At 39.0% G+C, this 20,547-nt stretch overlaps 2 protein-coding genes and 1 long non-coding RNA gene across 3 annotated transcripts; 2 read left to right on the forward strand and 1 right to left on the reverse strand.

The window, feature by feature from the left end:
• The first annotated feature begins 3,423 nt into the window (after nt 1-3,423).
• pop7 (POP7 homolog, ribonuclease P/MRP subunit) lies at nt 3,424-4,664 on the forward strand. The gene has a single exon (XM_053342983.1). It carries the CDS (start codon nt 3,468-3,470, stop codon nt 3,921-3,923), a length of 456 nt encoding a protein of 151 aa, XP_053198958.1. The 5' UTR covers nt 3,424-3,467; the 3' UTR covers nt 3,924-4,664.
• A 21-nt stretch (nt 4,665-4,685) lies between these two features.
• Nucleotides 4,686-12,888, reverse strand: epoa (erythropoietin a). Its single transcript, XM_053342982.1, has 5 exons — nt 12,772-12,888; nt 8,820-8,950; nt 8,581-8,667; nt 8,131-8,295; nt 4,686-6,376 (listed from the first exon to the last, which is right to left on the reverse strand). The coding sequence occupies exons 1-5, from the start codon at nt 12,791-12,793 to the stop codon at nt 6,224-6,226; spliced, it is 558 nt and encodes a 185-aa protein (XP_053198957.1). The 5' UTR covers nt 12,794-12,888; the 3' UTR covers nt 4,686-6,223.
• Nucleotides 12,889-12,991: 103 nt separating this feature from the next.
• On the forward strand, nt 12,992-17,321 carry LOC128383353 (uncharacterized). Its single transcript, XR_008323897.1, has 2 exons — nt 12,992-13,346; nt 15,655-17,321. It is a non-coding gene; the product is annotated as an uncharacterized LOC128383353 (long non-coding RNA).
• Nucleotides 17,322-20,547: the final 3,226 nt, after the last annotated feature.

The following is a 20,547-nucleotide window of genomic DNA, read 5'->3' on the forward strand; positions in this document are numbered from 1 at the left end:
AGTCATCCACATTGTCTGACCTACACAAACACATTTTTGTGCAGTGATTATAATAAGAACTATACCATGACCAAATACATAAACCTTAAGCTGTAGTTGAAATTAGGTGAAAGGTCAATGTTGTAACAAAGGATATCTCTTAGATGAGACTCCCCTCTGTTGCAAGTGTGTTGAGAAAACAGGTGACACCCCCCATCTCTGAGAAGTTTTAATCTGTGTTTTGAGTAGAATGATCCATATGTCCATTGTCTTGACATGTGACAGATGTGTGATACCTGGAATGTGTGACTTGCCCACTTGCAAGTGTATCAAAAATCCAAAAAGACATTCTCTTGTTTGTCAGTCTATCTTTACAGACTTTTCAGTCACAAATTACAGACTGTGGTTGACAGAAACTAATTTCATTTAATCAACTACTGCACTGAAGTACAATTTGGAAGCAGTTGTACTTTACTTGAGTATTTCCATTAAATGTTACTTTATACTTCCACTACACTACATTTAGGAAACTTCTACTCTATTATATTGATTTGACAGCTTTTGTTATTTTTCAGATGAAGATTTGACACAGTGGATGACATAAACCTTTAAAGATTGTTAAAGATAAAACCAGTGGTTTTCAACCTATTTGGCTTTTGACTGCTTACAGAAAGCAGTGTCGGGTAACATTTCAGACATCTATAAGTTAACACCTTCAACAAAATCAACATATTTTTCCCTCTAAACTTAACTGGTGACCCTTTGGAGGGGCCCGAACCCTAACCCTATGCTGGGAACCACTGGACTAAATTAGCTAACTGTATAAGTAGTTGAAACTAACGTCACCAGCTCCAACAGTAACATACTGCTCTAACACTGATGCTTCAGTATAATAATTAAATGATGTCATATATAATAATATATAAGTCAGAGAGACTAAACTACTACTTTTAGCTGATAATAGATAATACTTATGTACTTTTACTTAAGTATGATTTTTCATGCAAGACTTATACTTATAATGTAGTAGTTTTACATTGTTGTATACTTTTACCAATATAGCAATGTAAATGGTGGAATTGACTCCTTAACCCATTCTTTCATATTTAGGGACATGTGACTCTGCTGCTTTAAAAATAAGTGATGAGTTATACCACTTCTGGGCAGGGGTGCCACTCGGGATTATGTGCCCCATAAAAAGATATCACATTGGATCCCTCCACACACTTAGGCCAAATATGTGCAATTGCTGTAGCCACATCCTCACCTGTGCAGACTAGTCCAATACTAACTGTCCAATATTTGCTTACATTGAGCTGTGAGAGTATAACGCTGTGCAGACATTAATACAACATTAAAACAGGTACATCAGAGTTATGAATAGCTGCTAAATATTTACCTGCATTGATTCAATGTTAGATAAAAGAGGGACGAAATACAAACACTATTTTTTCTATAATGTTAGCAGTAACTAATGTTTGGGGAGAAAATGTAACATTAACTTGTTTGACTGTGGACTAAACTTAGCTAACAGGTTAATTCCCAGCACTCATGAACTAGGGTAAAATATTATGGAATAGTTATGGTTCTAAACAGGGGAACTGTTAGCTCTTCTACTCACTCTAAGCTGGATAGAAATAAAACAAATCAAAGTTTTGATTAGATTGATTCCAGTAGAGCACTAGCAAGATTGAATACATACAGTTAGACACAAGGCATGATATTGGTGTGGATGGAAATGAGCAGGCAGTTAAATATGCAAAAGATGCAACATGACAAAGACAAATAAGTATGGTTGTAAACTATTGCAAGGCTGAGGTTAAAAGTATAATCAAAGCAGAAATGAAAAAGAAAAGGCAGGATGTGTTGTATAGAGGAAATAATAGCCTAATATTACCACTGCATTCAGAGAAAAGTAGCAAGTATAAATAGAAAGAAGGAATGTTACATACTACTATTTTTAAATGTTAAGAAACCCCCAGGAATTAATAGACTTGAATGTAATTGTATACTGTAGTAACCGTTGTGATCCAGTAGATGGCGGTAATGCACCTAAAAGCTGTTTGCCAACCGACATTACATAACAATAGAAGAAGTAGAAACGGGGTGCTAAAATGCTACTGTTGTAGAAAAGAGTGGACAGACACTTTAGTAGCACTGAGGAAAGGTTAATATTTATGATCTTGTCTTCTGTGGGTAAGTGTTTATATAAATGGTCTGCTTAAGTATTGACGCTTCACCGTGAATAGCTGCTAATAGCTGCTGCCGGGCTCACGGTGTTAGCTATTTTTTCTAATGTTCTACTGACAAGTCCAAGGTTCAAACAGCGGTTTTTATCGCTGGGTTTAAGCTAAACGTTGGTTTTAGGAGATGAGATGTTGTTGTGAAACAAGAAACATGTTAATTGTTCGGCGTTATTTCTATTCACTCACACGTGAAACACGTAAACAAAAAAAACGCATCCTGCCAGTAGATGCCAGCAGTGAACTTTATTAACAAGCTCATGTGTACTATCTGCAGATATATTTTAGTTTTTCATGCATGTGCAGATGTTTGTCAAACAGTTAAAGAGGGAAGACACTATGTGGACAGTGTGTATGTGTGAAAATGACTCCACGTCTTTTTATGATAAGTTGCCACTGATGTACCTTAACATTACTATAGAAATATACATTTCAGCATAATCAAAGGTGTTTGGTTTAGTAGTGTATTTTTATGGTAGATGGTTTTTCTTTTCTTTTATACGTGTGCAGTTTCAGTACACTACATAATTAGAGTATTATAATCAGCTTACTTTAGGATCTATGAGATTTAAAGGTGAAACATTTAGTCATTGACATTGTTTGGATTTATCTGATTATTCTTTTTATTTTATGGCAAAAATGGGAAGCAATTTTAAGAATGAACATTGATTTGGGTCCCCACAGTCATGAAATTCCTGGAAAAGTTATGAAAGTGTGAAAAACTGTTTTCCAGGCCTGGAAATGGTTTGGAATTAGGTGAATGTTTTGGAAAACCTTTGAATTAGGGATGACCTGATGACCTAACCCTAACCCTGATATCAAAGATAATGGGTATAAGACAGGCTGCATGAACTAGGACCCCCCCACACACACACTTTTACCTTGTCAAAAATCAGTAGATTCATTTAATATGAATATACTAATCACCAATCAACCCTTTGTTAAACTATTTAAGTCATGGAAATGAGGTAAAATATTATGGAATAGTTATGGAAAAGTTTTGAAAATTAATTGGTGAAAATGTGTGGGAACCCTGGTTTTAGGAAATTGTGATGAGCATATATCGCTGACTATTTTATCACATTTCATGGATAGAAATAATGAATTGAGACAATAAGCAGGAAAGGGGGGGGGTCATGTTCTTTTACAATTTCACCACAGTATGTCAATTTATATCTGCTACTCTATTTCCTCAGCTTCATTATCTGGGCTTCAGCGCATACATCTACACACACTCTGCGGAACATGACAGATCCACGCAACCCAGGGATGTCCTCTATGCCTCAGACAGCCCCTGTGCACCCTGACTCCACGTCTCCGGCTGTAGAGATGGACCCGGTGGAGTACACCCTTCGGAAAAGGCTCCCGCGTAAACTCCCCAAAAGACGGAATGATGTCTACGTCAACATGAAGACTGATTTCCGGGCTCAACTGGCACGCTGTCAGAAGCTGTTGGAAGGCGGGGGTCACAGGGAGATCTGTGTCCACGGCCTGGGCCTTGCCATCAACAGGGCTATCAACATCGCCCTTCAGTTACAGGCCAGCAGCCAGGGGGCACTGCAGCTGGCAGCCAACACCTCAACAGTGGAGCTTGTGGATGACCTGGAGCCTGAAGATCCGGATGAGGCTGGGGAGCCCATGACACGTACGCGCAACAACTCCGCTATTCATATTAAGGTTTTCTACCCTGACCCACAGTGACCTTGGTAGAAGTTTCCTTGATGTGTGTGGGCAGAGGTTTTCTGTTAGTCCTGTTTGTTCCTTCATTAACCAATTGACAGATATTACATTGTTATGTGATGGAGCTGTATGTGTGGAGACCTATCATGGCGCTAGCAGAGGACTGCAGAATGGAGCAGATGACATACAATGTGTAGGAATACTCCCAAATGGACAGCCTAAGTTGACTGAGTTTTATTTGTTGTTGCAGTTTGTTAATGTCATCACTTTTTATGTTTGCATGTCTTGAAGCATCAGTGGTGTTTTCCAGGTGAAACTTCAGTGTAATTTAATATATGTAGACATGGCTGTGCCAAATGTAAATGTACAAGTGTCTTTAATTTTATGGCCTAATATCCTTCACAAGTGTTGACAGTTTCATGTCTGTTTGTTTTTAAATATAGAAATACATATAAAAACTGATAAATCCTAAGTTTACAATTTAAGCAGATGTTGTAGTGAATGTCCACTAGATGTCAGTAGTTTGCTACACATACATATACCAAGATGTTATACTTCAGCAACCTTGCTTCCATGGCACTATGAGGCAACAACTTGCTTTCTAGTAATGTTTATAGTGTCGGTTCAGATGAGGGTCAAAGAGTATCTAAGAATTGATTTACTTTTGGTTGAGGATATCATTGAATGCAGTGGTGTTACGTTAATGGGCAGCTTTCATGTTTGACTTCTTGACAAAAAATAAAATTACCTGGAATGTCTAAATCTTTACCATTTATTTAACAGTCGACTGGATCATCTAGATTTGGATGTTATTGCAGAATGATTGCTGAAGTCTTTTGTAGGATCTTGTAGTTAAGCATCTGAACTGTAGCAGTTTGCCAACTGACGAGCAAGACAAAGATAATTAATGAAAAGGACAGACTTCCCCTTGTTGTGTTTCCATCTATCCTTTCTTTATCCAAGAATAATATGTTGTATTTAAATAGCAAATTATACAGTGATGGGACAAAACAATGCAAAAAAACAGGAAAGAAAACATGTACAAACATCCTTAAAAACATCTTGCACTTGCACAACACAGTATAAAAATACGGAAAAAAACAAGGAAGAACACTTAACTAGTTTGAAATGGTTGAGCATCCATTTTACATAAAGCCTCAAGTTCCCAGGACTAACTGATTGCCTTTCTGACGACTAATGACGAACAATAGAGGGGGGGGGGGGCAGAGACAGTGCTAGCGTCAGATTCTGGAAAACTATTTGCAATTACGGCCTCACAGGATGTTAATTGTAAAGGCCAAGCTTGATTTTCCAGAAGGCTGGCTATCAGTGTAGGCTCTGGGTGAGTGTTGGTGAGACAAACAACAAAGCAGCTTCACAGTTCTCATGTAACCCTCCGCCCTCCTCCTCACTGACATTTTGCTCCCTCTTTCACTGTAACTTAGCCACTGCATTAACTTTATAGTCCTTCATTCTGTTATTTGGAAGGAACATTCAGTGCGAAACTAACAACTAGTCGGGTACATACAATCTTATTAAAAAAGAAGAAAAAAAAGGACGACAGCAGCGTGTCATTGCAAAAATGTCAACAAACACCTTTGCGCAAGTGTTCAGTGTTGCACATGAGAACATGAGCCCAACTAAAATCCTAAAGCTCCGACACAAAAATACAAAGACTGGAGCTTTAAAGTAGAAAATCTGTATAAATAGCAATTATACAACTTTTAAAAAATATATTAACATTATATTAACAAATCTAATAAAAGAGACTAATGTTTCTGTGAGGCATGGTAAAGGCATGTGGTTAAGGCCTCATTCGTTTTTGCCTTTTTGCAGTGGTATTGAAAATGGATGCCCTGTTGCAACCTAACAGACCTCCAACTTCTAGGTGCAATCAATATTTTCCGGGTGTTCCACTCCACAGTTCACTCTAAAGATACGAGTTAGGGGTCAGACTCGCTGGAAACAGACACATACGCACATAAAAACTTGCAGTCTTAACTCGCACGCACACACACACACACACACACACAAGTACATCCACACACAAAGTGCAAGAGCAGTGCTTCCAAAAAGCCTCATTTTGGTCAATGTGTGCTTCATCATGTCCATGTTTGACGTCTACAATTCAAGGTGCAATCATCTCCTGTCCATCCAAAGCCCAGCTGGGACTGTCCTTTCCTTTCAGCCTGCTCCGCTTACACGAGGATGGCCGTGTCTGTCTTACTGCTTCCAGCAGCCAGCAAGCAGGTTAAAGTCAAGTCCTGCCTCTTCCCTCAGAAACACAAATCAGCTTTGCCTGGAGTAGGGAGATGACCCGATCAGCTGACATCTGGCTGACAAGCCTGTGCATCCAAAAGAAGGAGGCGCACTTTTCCTCGCAGGAAGTTGACATGGACTTGAAGCAAATCTGTTGGTGAGGACACCGTCCATGTTCCCTCAAGCCCTGCTGCACTTGCCGGTGGGGTATATTCCTAAAAGAGAATACAAAGAAACATTTTTTTTTTAGTGTTTCCTCCACTTTCAATGAACATCTCAAAAACCTGTGCTACAATATGCTACATTTTTGCCTGCAGGGGTACACAAAACCACAGAAATTTGCATTAAGTCGTCAGTTTCATGGCATTTCCTTACATAGTTAAAACTTCTGATATCATCAACATGTCAAATTGATCTCATCTGTGTTGTTGACTGAGTTATGGTATTAACAAGATCAATATTAGTAAAGTTTGTGTTTCTTTGCGTTCAAAATCTGCTGTGGGTGTCAATGAGTGTAAGAACCTTGTTAATGTTCCCAGTTTAAAATAGTAAAAATATATCAGTGACCCTTGAGTCTGAACACAGGCTTCTTTTCAGGTTTAGTTTGTCTTTCTGTAAGGCCTGATTATAGACCTGAATGATTCATTTCAAAGGCTGTGTAAGAACAAGCCTGTAAAGTAGCATTAGTGCCCACAGCCTTGTCACGAAAGACTTCCAGAGAATGTCACATGACATCCCTCAGTTTCTATATTACCAGAGAAAACATTGTTACTCAGTTATAGGAAACTCAGGTTGAGCTCAAGTGTGAGGATGTCAAATAGGCAAAGGAGAAACTGCTGTAATAACCTGGTGCCAATTAATATAATTAAATTCTCATTAAACAGTTTACGTTATCACTACATAAAATTACTATATCAGAAGGAATCCAGCAAAAATGTGGAACTTTGATAATTACTTGGCTTACTGTGCAGTGCTTTATTGAAGCAACAGAGTTTGTCAGAATATTCTGCTTTCAGACTCACTGAACAAAGTCCAACCTTTTGTTTATCACCCAAAACTTGTAATTGTTACATATTGTAAGCAAAGAACAATGAACCCCTTAGAAAGGTGGCTCAAGAACAAGTGTACAAGACACAATGAAGTTAGGTTAGACCAGTATTTGGAAGCCCAGTATATACCTGACATTATATTTTAGGCCCTGCATCTATGTTGTATCGTCTTAGGCTAACCTAAATTGTCTCTCTGTCCAAACACTATCACTGCTGATCTACTTCCACTTGTTATACCAATGGACACTAGTTAGTAACCCCTCTGGTCTCCAATCTAATCAGATGGGCACCCTCTCAAAAGGTGTTTTTTTGAGTTGAGATCATGACAGAGAAAGCTCAACCTCCAGCTTCACCTTCACCCACAGACTCAGCACAGCCGCTGATACTCGATGGACTTTGGCTGATGTGAAGTGTCCATTTGTGCTTGGTTTTCAGACATTTGTAGGTACCTTAATGTTCTCCACAAAGTATTCACCTCTGTCTATGATATCATCGGCTAAAATCAACAGTTAACATAATGCTTGCTGTAAAGTCAGTTTAGCATTTTAAGCTAACAACTAGCAGCATGTGAATGGGGATGTCAGCATGCTAAACTAACAAAGTGTCATCAGCTACACCATCCCAGCTGTAACATCACCAGTTCACATTATACGATTCTACACTTAGGTATCTCTCATTCCAGTCAATGATCTTTCTTCTTACTCCTATTAATATCTCAACAAGATGAAGTCATGTATATGACAGGATCTTTCAGGATTTTAAAAAGTCCAAATTATCCCTTTAAAGTAAAGTTTATTAAGATTAAGGTTTTTAATTTATTTCATTCTAATTAGGCTCTTCTCATGCTAGGTGGCAAAAACTCAAAGTAATACAGCTGCAGCGGTTTTGAACTTTGTACCTTTGAACTTGCTGTGACTCACCTGGATGTTGAGGCTACGCAGCACAGCGTTGATGCTAAGCAGATTTCTGATGGAGTTGTCTATGTGGCTGTGTAGTGCTGTGTTGGTGACTGAGGTCCGTAACAAGCTGAGGGCCTGTTGCAAAAGCCATAAGCCACACTGCACCTCCTGGGCTTGCTCCAATGCCTTGCCAAAAACAAGAAAGGGCAAGAGGTTAAGAGTTTCATTATGTTAGAGATAAGAAACAAATTAAGCAGATAATCAGCACTGTCATAAGGTTACAGGCCCCCCAAAACACTTCTAGGATTATCCAGAAAGTATGATTCTAAGTAGACATTTGTGGTTAAAAGACTATATACTAGAAGGCAGTAGTTTTCTATGAGGTTGTGTTAAGTTTTCTAACATGGATACATTCTAAAGACATTACATATCATCATATGTATGTGTAATCTGTTTTCAGTGGTTACTTACATTTGTCTTCTCCCAGACATCAAAGTCTACTGTGGTTTGGGGAACAGTGACAGACTCTGACAGGCTACATCCTTCTGTACAAGACTTCTATGGAAACAAGAGAATAATAATGTTAGAGTGTTTGGGTACTTTTATCTAATGGTACATAAAACATGTTATGTGGGTGATTCCAGGACCACAGTCAGCAGCAAGTTTCAACTGCTCCTTCATCTGAAAGCATGCATACATTTCCCTCTCACCATAGCGATTTCTGCGTCCCGGGCTTCCTGAATGAAATGGTTCAGAACCCTCAGGTCACAGATTGGCCTCAGCGGAGATGGTAGACCTGGCCGGGTCCACTCCAACACTATCAACAGCAAGGCAAGCAGTCCTGCCAACACAGATACAGCAGACACAAAATACAGTCACTCAAAGGTTGCTGATAACTGAGCAGGAAACAGGAAGGTCAGTTGATCAGTGCTAGCAAGTATGCAACAACTGTGAGATAGAATTTGGGACCCCTTTAACCTATATGTATTTACATGAAGTAACTATTGCAGAACAATACAATCCAATCTGAGGGAGAAGACTGCTCATAAGCTTTCTGCACTATGTCTCATGGTAGGGGCTTACTTTCTAGCAGAATAACTGTTTTGTAAAGGCCAGTGTGAGAATGCTTTTGAAGTCTAAGTCTAAGAAAGACTTTACTGTAAATTCTTTCTCACTTCCATCACTACTCTCATCTAGTGAAATCAGTTGAGAGGTCTTTCTATGTCTGTTTCTTTCTACATCTGGTGAGGGTCTGGTGACTGTTCCATGCTTACCTTCAGGGCTAATGGCATATGATTTTTATTCTTGAATTCACTTATTGATTAACACTAGGAGTACCAGTCAAAAGTTTACACAGTTTCTCATTCAGGGAAAAGAGAAGTTGTGCCCAAATTTTGACTTGTACTGTGGTTGTCCTTTTATGTTGTCCTCTTTAATAGTTTGTCAGATAACTTAGGACGATACAAAATCAATGAGAAATGAGGTAAATTAATGTTGCAGATTATTCATCCTTTGAACAAAATTTGATTTTCTGTTCACCCACTGCGAGGGCAGACGTCAATACCCTATACTAGGGTTTTTTTTAAGTCTGAGGCCATGAAACTTCCATTCACTGAGCCTCCCCTAAACTGTTTGGAGCCCACCTGGTCTATACCAAAAAATATCCTTTGATATGCTGGAGATACTGCTCACATTTGTGGCTGTCATCTGGCTGCTCAATGAGTTTTTCATACACGTTATTGCATATGATTCTGAATATTGATATCAAAGTTTTGCCAATATATGGTAATCATACACTTTGCATAGCAGTTGATGATCATTACTGTGAATCATGTAGGCATGATTCAGCATGATTAGGCAGCATCACATTCATTTTGTTTCATTCTTGCATATGAAGCATACAAAACCATGTGATATCTGAATTATGAACAGAAACCTGCAGATATTATGACAGTGCAGAAATGCCTGTGTCCTTGTTTAACCCTTAATTATAGGACAGGGTATTTCTATAATTGGTTCATTAGTCAGCTTTATTCAAAAAAGCAGATCCTTTCACCTTCAATCTAAAGCATAGCACACTCTGACCTCTAAGGATATAATTGGAAGTGAGAGCGGGTTTACTGTTGTGGGTCATGTGGGCAACCAGTCTCGTTCCTCTTTACCACATGCTGAATGCACTCTTTCACAGCAGTCTGGATGCATGACGCAGAAGGATGAGAGAAAATACAGATCATCCTCCAAGAAAGACAGGTCAGATAAAGGCTAGATTAAGTTCCCAGACTCCCATGTAACCAGCACCAATTGAGCGAAACAGCAAAAACAATTCTGCTACAACTGAGGGATAATAAGATATAACGTCAATAATTATGATACCATTACGAGTACTATATTAGTAGTGGTTCTTTAAGAGGTCACTCCTGTAATCAGCTTAACCTCCATGAAACATTTTCTGCACAGACAGTGCCATTGAGGGGAGACTCAATGACACGTAGCATCAGTCTGGGTTCATCAAACTGCACATCAGACTTGTATCACGCCTATGTTTTACATAAACCTTCTGTAAACTCTATATGTGCTGGTTGTGTCCCACAACAAACTACTAATTGCTCCATACACATAAGTAACCTTTTTGAGTCTCCTTGTTACCCTGAACAAACATTTATAATCCCTGTAGACTCATTATCCAGAAAATACACATACACCAATACATACATATAAATAGAGTATTGAGTGTGTAACATTTACTAGCACAGTTTGACATGTATTTTGATCATTCATAGTCTCACTGGAAATTATCACTTACTCATAATGAATACAAGCCATAACCATGGCAGGAAATTGATACTAAATGGAACTAATTAGGGAGCGTTGCTCAAGGAATAAATCCTACTACACTGGCTCTGTTTTCATCCTGTTGGCTGTTAAGTGGCTGCTCCACTTAAATTACACACTAGTAAATTTATTAGGGGACTTTTATACATTTGTCAATGTCAGAGTAAATCTTTGTGCAAATGGTCTTTTTCAGACCTCCTGTGATACTTTAAGTTTATACAAGCCCAGGAGGTCTGTCCACATTATTATTTAAGAGCAAAACATTACATCAACAAAGTGGTCCCAAGTATACTACTTTACGATACACACTTTAATCATTTTTGACATTTACAAATTTATATTCATGTTAGAGAAGCAAAGCAAAGTCTGTATAGACAAACTAATGGCCTTTCAATGCCCTCTTACATTTGACATTTTACAAAATGCGGTCACTTTGTTAAAGAAGTGTGTGTGACTCAGCTTGAGGATTAACTGTGACCTTTTCACCTCCACCAGTGCCTACGTGAGAATGCATCAACCTAAACTGTGTAAACACACACATACACACTCTGCATTCTCACCATGGTGGTGGAATTTGTGGTCCAGGACTGTGGCCAAACTAAAAGATAACAGCTTTGTCTGCCAACATCAGCTGCCAAAACCATGTTGCTATTTTAAATTGGAAGCAGCAGTCCACAAGTGGTGGTACTTTGGATAATGGCAAGCATTACTCCAGGTATGTGACAGACGCTTTGGAAAGGTGGCAAGATGCTCACATGAGATGAGGCCTTTGACATGGTATTTTAACCAACACGTGTCAAACAGGTGCACAGACAGAGCTCAGCAATTTAAACCAACTAGTCATTGTGGTAGTAATGATTAAATGATACAGTTGGCTGATAAGGAGATGCTATTTAAAGTGCATATCAGTGGTGGCAGGATTGCTTCTGAATCTTTTCAACCTCCACTTTATTTTGAACATGTCTTCCCTATGACAAAGTGCAGACTCGTAAGTAACTAGATATCAGATGACACAGGTGTGACATAATTTCCTGATCGACTTACTGGAATCCCTTATAGCTGTCAGCCCTTGATAAACTCTTGCTCTTTTCTGCTGACATAAGAATGTGATGACTGTGCGAAGAACTGCAGATTCAGCTTTAGCCTTCACTACCCCTAACTTTCCTGTCTGCTGAGTCATGCTAGATACTCAGGAGATGATTTTGTAATGTACAGTAACAGGGAATAATACATCTTTAGCATGAGTGGGAATCAAACTCTCATATAGATTAAAAATGCTATACTTAACTCACTAATATCATCTGCTTCAAAAGATGTCTGAATAGTGTCTACTCTCCCAGTTACCTGGTTAGCTTCCTTGGATGTCTACCACCTGATAGGAATATTGCTTCATTTAAAGGGACATTTTAATATCTTAAATGGATCATTGTTATTGAGAGGGTATTCATTTGGCAGTATAGTCTAATGTACATCAGTATTCTAGGAAGTGGCCTACACAATCTATTCCCATGGACTGTGGTAAATTAATGCAATTATGCACCATACAGAAATAAGTCTTAGAACATGTAGGGTTTGGAGTTTGGCACAGATCAGAGAACAGACATAGCTACTCAAAAACCCCAGACCAACCGACATGCCTTAAATAACTTCAATATTCAATATTCACCTATGCACATATAAGATATGTACTGAAATGCTGCAAGATGCATCTATAGCCTATATAATCAAGATGATGAACGTGTTTTAAAATACTGAGCATGGAGACAAGCTGCAGCACACAGGTCATTCACACAAAGTTACCTGACAAAGTAATATTTCAAGGGCTCTTACCTCTACTCGTTTTCTGCAACATTCGCAAACAGGTGCCGCATCTTTTAAAATCATTGTGAAAAATGTAATATTTGCTCAAGCGTCACGGCTCAAGTTAAAGGCACCAGTGAAATCCAACAAGACCAACGTGCACCCAAGTGCGCTGCTGCCAGCGCTAGTCCGACCCGCATGTAGGTCTGTGTGAAAAAGATCTGCGCTGCGGGTGACCGCAGTCACCTACCAGACTTTGCATCACTGCTCTGCTTTGGCTAAACCTTTTATTTGCCTCCCCAAAGGATATAGCGATAACGCGATAGCCCGCAAGGACGAGGAGGCGCCTTTTTACGCACCACGGTGAGCGATTAAACATCAACCCATGCATGCAGTCCGCGTTTGCGTAAAGCGTGAAAATAGACTAAGTACTAAAGCCAGTGTACACAGAAAAAACATATGAAGGCATGTCCATAACTCACTGGGAATCTCCATAGCGGTATCCGCATAGCCCCTCACAGGGTCCTCGCGGTTTGGCCCATAGGTCCGTCTATTGCCCATTAATTGGAAACGAAGCTCTTTTGTGGATCTCCTGCACTTATCCGGTAGGTGTTTCTAAAAACTGATCCTGTTTGATTTTTTATTGATGACTTTGAAAATAAAGTTGCATTGTTTCTATGATGACAATCAAAACTACATCCTCCCTTAAGGCAAAATGTTTTCTTTCATTGTTATCCAAATAATAGGCAATCTGTGTTTATAAAACATTGGTCCTAAAAAGTAAATAATGTCTCAAAAAAGACGTGCGGAGACTTCCCTTCCATTGTTCTGATGATTTTTTAGAAACGGTCACTACGGTATTATATTTCAAAAAAGCTGAAAAGGTGTAAATATTGACAACAAATATCAAAAGAATGATTTAGTTCTGTTTGTCAAAATGTTGTTAATACAGCACTATCAATGCTATAGGCTATGTCATACGCCAGGGCGCACTATTGATCACAGAGGGTAAATACTGACAGAGATCAAGATTTGCCATAAATTGACGTTTTTCATCAACTTTTCCACCATGTGAAACATGGCTTTGAGATTTAAGAAACCAAAACTTTCACCTGAATGTCTTCACCCTGGCATTCGAGCATCAAGGTCGTTCAGGGCAGGATACATTAGATTACAGCACGTGCCTTACACATCATGTTACTATTAAAAGAAAAGTACAACTACAGAGATGTGTTGAATACAAGGATGGGGGATAGGGGGTCGCCAGAGGGCTACACCAAAATAAACACGGACAGACTTTCATTTCCAGTCTGAACGACTTAAACACCTAGTTGAATCTCATGAAGGCGCTACAAATCAATCAATCAATCAATCAATCAATCTCTTGGTGTGCAGCTCCAACAGATTAATCACAGGTGCACAGGGCAGCAGTGAAAGAGAGAAAGACCTTTGAGTACAACAAAAACAAAGAGGTATGAGTTTTTGCATATGATATCTTTTGATTATTGTATGTGGTGTTCATTGAAATTTAAAATGAAATGAATGAGACAGTTGTTGTTGGTACCACTCAACATTTCTACAACATTTGGAAAACTGTCTTTTATGAAGTTTATTTTGTTGATTTGTTTTTACTCTTGGTTCATTTGTCATTGTACTGTGAATTGTAAAAGAGGAGTGGGTTGAACTTGAATTTGCAAGTTATTGATTGCTATGGCTTTTGGGAGCAACGTGTTAGGCAGTGTTTCATTCCACCATCATTTAAACACCAAATGAACAATCTTTTAGGGGAATTACGCTCATCCCTCCACCCCAGTTCCAGTTACATTCACTGACGTCATGTTGGTCTGTACTTTGATCTGTCACATATCTTTAGATTTTGAATATAGAAGATAAATGTGCTTCTTCTGAACTTGCTGAACTTGCATGACATGACATGACTAACATTGAAGAAGGAAGTTGAGTCAGGAAAATGTTAGAAATCCTCAAAACATTTAGTTGATGTCTGGCCTGATGGCCAGTAGACTCTGGCTCCAAGAAACCTCCAACTGAATTGAAGTGTAATGAGAAAACCCCAGACTTCTGCAATGCATAGGTTAGACAGTTATAATATATACATATACATACACTTACATAACTTCAACTTATTGATCTAGAACATTACAGTTTCATTAGGAAGTTATTGCCTCTAGACAAATACTGTATGTTTTGAGAAATGCAGTCTCGCCTGAAAGAAACTTGTACTTCCAAGGTAACAAATGCTACACATTAATGCTATTAGCAGATTTTTATCCAAGATAAGCTTTGCTAAAAATTGTGACCAGGATTAGTTACAAGGACAACACATAATGTGATAATAACAATTATTATTATTATTATTATCAATATTATTATATCTAAAATACTACAAGTCCCCACCCTCTCTTGTGAATACCTATTTCCGGTATAAAACTTTTTTTTTTTTTTTTTAAAAAGACACTTCAATGAACCCGGTGACAGAGTGACGTTGGCCTCAACCCAGGTATGCCGAGTAGCAATGACTTATCTGTGCCATCATCAAAACAAAGTTTCTGCTCTAGGAAAATGCAAGTTATTTAAAGAAATCTGTCAATGTACAGTGCAAGCATTGGAGTTCCTCTATGGTGGCATTCTTAGAATAGTTGAGTCTCATATGGCTTCCTTGTGATACAATGAAACAAATAATCCCAAGACAAACACGAGGGAGCCAGGATGATATTATTTACTCATTGTACAAGATTGTATTTTTATTAGCTTTGTGAATGCGGTTAGTTTTCATAAAAAGAACGTGAACACATTGTGAATATCCAATGAAGACAATTGATCAATTGAGTGCAGGATATGTAAGCTGATGTCATACAGTAATTATGTTTTCTGCAATTGTAACTCTTCAAACAGGCGTATTTATGGACCATGTCTTCAACCTGACCCTTGAAAGCCCTGTGGAGCCAGAGTAAAGGAAATACATTGAAATTTCCTGGAAGTCCCCGTTAAGTGTCATAAAGGACGGGTGTCTCCAAGAAGCTACAGGAGGCTTTTCCCTCAGACAGGAAGTAAAAGTATGTTTGCACATGTACTATCAGGAGCCAACATGCAATGTCAAGTGACACACATAGCCTTACTCACACAAATACCTGGAAACACTGATAAAACTTAAACACTATTGTATGCTTACTATTTCATAAGCCTATGTAATGTGCACGTACAGCCCGCATGTCTGCATGTGTACACAAGTGTGCACACACAACACGTGAGGGTAAAATATACAAAATTAGAGAAAGTATTTCAATTGTAAAAAGAATGTGACTATTGGATTAGTCTATTTAGATTTACTAAATCACTTTGTACCCCAGAGCCATGACAAACTCTCTAACATTTATAGTTCCCTTGTCAGAATTGTGATACAAAAATGCCAAAAATTGGATGTCATAAGTGGAGAACTCGTATGCTTTTAATAGGAATTTAGTCCCTGAGTCCTCTTTAAATACATTTGTATATCTATACACCTTCTGATATGAGCCATCTTTATATTGGTCAGTACAGTGCCTAGTTTAAGACAATGTTGACAGATTGTTGTACGGTTTGCTCAAAGTACTGTTTGCTTATGTCTGAGCCAACATGAGAGAGAGGAGAGGGAGACAAGGTACGTGCTGCGAGCCATGCTTTGTGACCAGGGCAGGGGATTGGGGTGGGATGTGAGGGATGTGAGGGAGTGCGGGGGCAGGGGAGTCCAGTCACAGTGACTCCTTGTTTGGAATGGTACACAGTTATTGAATTTAGCATGATTTAAAAGATCTGGGGAAATATAAAGTTGGGGATGAAACCATACGCTTTATTCCTGTGCCTTACATACACTAGTTAAAGATGGTCAGGGGTGATGCCAATAGGCTAATGAGAGAGGGAGAATCCTTCTATAAAAAGGGCAGTGAAAGTGCACAGATGTTATGCTTGCTTGTGTGTGTGTGCGTGTGTGTGTGCGTGTGTGTGTGTGTGTGTGTGTGTGTGTGTGTGTGTGTGTGTGTGTGTGTGTGTGTGTGTGTGTGTGTGTGTGTGTGTGTGTGTGTGTGTGTGTGTGTGTGTGTTGCCTCCTCATCCAGGTTTTGGGCCCGCAGCCAGCTAGGTCTACTCCTCTGGCGCGACACAAGACAGGAAGCTGACATAAAAGAATGGGGGGACCGACTGTGAGGGACACAGGAGCCAAGGCAGGAGCCACTGACGGTGTCGGAAGTTATTGTTTCAGCTTACAGGCATCCACAGTGACAAGAATCTTATCACTCTGTTGAACTTATTGTGGTCCCACGGTGATGGCTACAAGTGTGGAGAGCATTCCAGGACAGGAACCTCATCGCTGGAGTTCTCCCTAGCTAAATTTCTGTCTACTACGTGTCTGTAAACTTGGCTGAAAAGTGAGCCCCAAATATTGCCAACAATACAACGCAGTGGTTACAAAAAACAAAACAAAAAACAACAGCGTAGATGACTCCTTTTATAACTATTCCTGCACAATGTGAAGATAATTGTTTCATGTTTCATTGTTTAAGAATGGATTAAATACTAAATCTGTAGTCATTGTCTGGTCATTCTCTACCACCACTAAAACACTAAGTAGAGTATACATAATATTTCATTACATTATTTCTTATATTATTATTTCTTTCTATATTTCTTTCTTCAAAAGCACTTATCTTGTTGTACTCAGTGTCTTTTGCATTTCATTTAAAACACATTGTTCTTTAAATAACTGAACCATTACTGGCCTTAACATCAATTAACCTACGGCCACCAAGTGGCAACTACAGCTCGAGACTGACGCCAATAATAGTCAAGTACTATAGAGTGTAATGCCACAGATGGCCACTAGATGCTCGCTCCTATTGACTCCCATTCAAAAAGAATCAAATTCTCTCACAATTGCCTGACTCCAGGATTCACACTAAATCAGACTATTGTCCATAACGTCACTTAATTATGATACCTGCCCTGTTCAATAGGTATCAACACTTTAGCTAAAGTGGCCAACTTTGAGTGTGCAGCAGTCAGCGTGAGCTAGCATTTGCTTTAGTCCAAGGTAGTGGGGCATGTTACCAGAGGATGAAAGATGGCACCCCACACTCCTTATTTGGAAAGTCCTGGCACCAAACCGAATAGATGGCACTAAAAAACTCAAACCAACTCCAATGCAAACCAATGGCTGACATCACACCTTGCTACGACTGCCCACAACAGGACCACATCCTTCATTTAATCTTTCTCCCTCATTTTCACCTCTGCTGACCAAAAGTCAGTCCTCAAATATGTCCCTTTTTATCAGCTGCCCTGTGAGCAATGCATTAGCTATATCATCTTTTTTTCCTCTAACAGGTCTGGTATCTTTCCTGTTGCCAAGTTGCCTTGTGTGGCTTTTTTTTTTAACCATTTTGCCTGAGCCTCACACCCTCTGTTATCTAATAGACCTCTCATCACCTATCATTTCCACTTCATGCTCTTATCCCCTCTTTTGGATGTCCTGTCTGGCTTTTCCCCGACTTGACAACGCTGGCTGCGAGCCCTATACTGCATGAGACTGCAGGTTTTAATTTCCAACTGTGACTGTGTGCTTTTGAAATGTACAGCCATGAGAAGTAGAGTGAAAATGCAAGCATTCTTCAAGGCTCAACATATCATTAATCTTGCTATTATTTACCCTTTTTATTTCTCCATTTACACCAAAAGAAAGCTTTAAAATATATTTTGATCCAATCTAGCTGTTCTGACTGAAACCATGTATTGTTTTGCATCCAGCTTTTGCACCTTGTTTTTTCTGTAGTTGCATGAAGAAACATCACCATTAATTATAATTCTAATAATGTCTATAAATAAAAGTTGTGGTTTCAGAGCACATTTCAATGAAACCATGCTGCTTCCTGTTACAACAACAATGTAGTTACACGTCTCTCCTCTGCATCTTAGCATTTAGGATTCTTGTATTCATTGTATGGACATTCACAGCAACTTGCTTGAATCAACTGCCCAACAAAATTCTTTAATAGGGACACTGTAAACCACTTTCTAGAACAAGATCTGGGAATTGTGCATTCCAAACAAATGCCAGCGATCCGAGTGACCTCATACCAGCAAGCTAATATGCAGAAGTCAGGTGCAATGACTGAGGCAAGTCCAACATAGTGAGTGGTGTGTTAGACAAGACCTGGCTTAAGTTCTACAAGGAGACTTTAATCCTAACAGTGACAAAGACTCCGACAATTAGAGTGGCATGTATATGAGGAATGGCATCCTTGTTCTGACCCTAAACAATGTTCAAGACGGTCATAAACCTTTACACTAAATTCCAGGATTATTCTGGAGAACTATGCTACTCCTCCAAGCCACTTGGCTTTAGTGAGTAAATAAATCTTGTTCACAGTGGTCACTGGGGTCAAATGCTATGAGAGTCTTTGTGAAATTATAGTAGATCTTAGCAAAATCTGGATTGTATTCAGCCCAGTGATTTAAGACACATTTCTTAAGCTTAATACTTCTGCACTAAGAGGATACACTGTACCTGTAGCTGACATGCACCTCCTCAAAATGTAACAGCAAGGCTATAGCCACCACAGGGATACTGTGATCGGTCTATTTAGCTTAATTGTGTTTGCTTCTATAAGTCTCTGGTGCTGGTGGGGATTGCTGAGAGTGAAACAGCAGGAAGCAAGTCTAATCAAAACTCAATTACATTCTTCTCTTTAGAAACAAACATTTAGTTAAAGATGTCTTCACTGCAAACTCTCTGCTCCTCATGACACCCACCACTGTGGTAGGGCCACAGTGAAAATAATAACAAATATGTTGACTGCACTGAGCAGTACATATGATTTATATACAATTCAGCAATGAAACGACAGACAGGCCTACAGTCGCTCATATTCTAAAATAAATGAAAGATTGTGAACACATTTACTTATTTCACAGTTAGACAAAGTTGTGGTAAATGGAGAGCTGATGCATAAACAAAATAATAGGTTTTATCAGTAGATCTATTTTTTAATCCTCAACAGCTAATGTGAGCTAATGTACTATATGAGTCATAAATTACCAAAATTAGGGTTCTACTCAATGTTGATTAACTTACTTTTTATGATATAACAAAGAATGGACTTCAGCAACCCTCCCACTAAGAACTTAGTGTCAGAACATTTTCCTGTCTGTGCTGAAGGCGCCAACTGAGGACGACATCAAACAACAAACAAAACATTATCTGATGGGCCATGCCAAGACCAACACTTGCAACACACACTCCAGTAGTACATTAAAGTCAGAACATTTCATATAGCATTAAAATACTTGTCTCAGGAAGTGAGATAATATAAGGGGTGGAAAATGACTGACGTGAACTTTTATATTGTAAAGAAATTAAATCATAATTTTTTTTCAGGGAAGACACAAATGACAATACTATACAGCTGAATGTGGATAGCAATACAGATCAAGAGGCACTTGGCATCCTAATATCATGGACCAGATGCCATGAAACCTGCCAGGTTTCCCATTTAGTCTGCTACATTTCCTCTCACGGAATTAGATGAGTGTTACTACTGCAGACAAGGGACGTAAAGCGCATACAGTTCATGGCTGCATGACTGTCCCATTCTTACCCCAATGTCTGTTTATTCTAGTATGCTTGTTGCCTCCGAGATATTTTAGGTTCCATTGTAGTTCTTTGACCTCTTTGTGGAAATTCCTCATGGTTTGTTTTCACGGCTATCAATTTTCATGGCTCAGAGAAAAACTGCCCATTCTTTTAGTCATCATGAA

Source organism: Scomber japonicus, chromosome 22, assembly GCF_027409825.1.
Source record: "Scomber japonicus isolate fScoJap1 chromosome 22, fScoJap1.pri, whole genome shotgun sequence".
In the NCBI taxonomy this organism is placed as follows: Eukaryota; Metazoa; Chordata; class Actinopteri; order Scombriformes; family Scombridae; genus Scomber; species Scomber japonicus.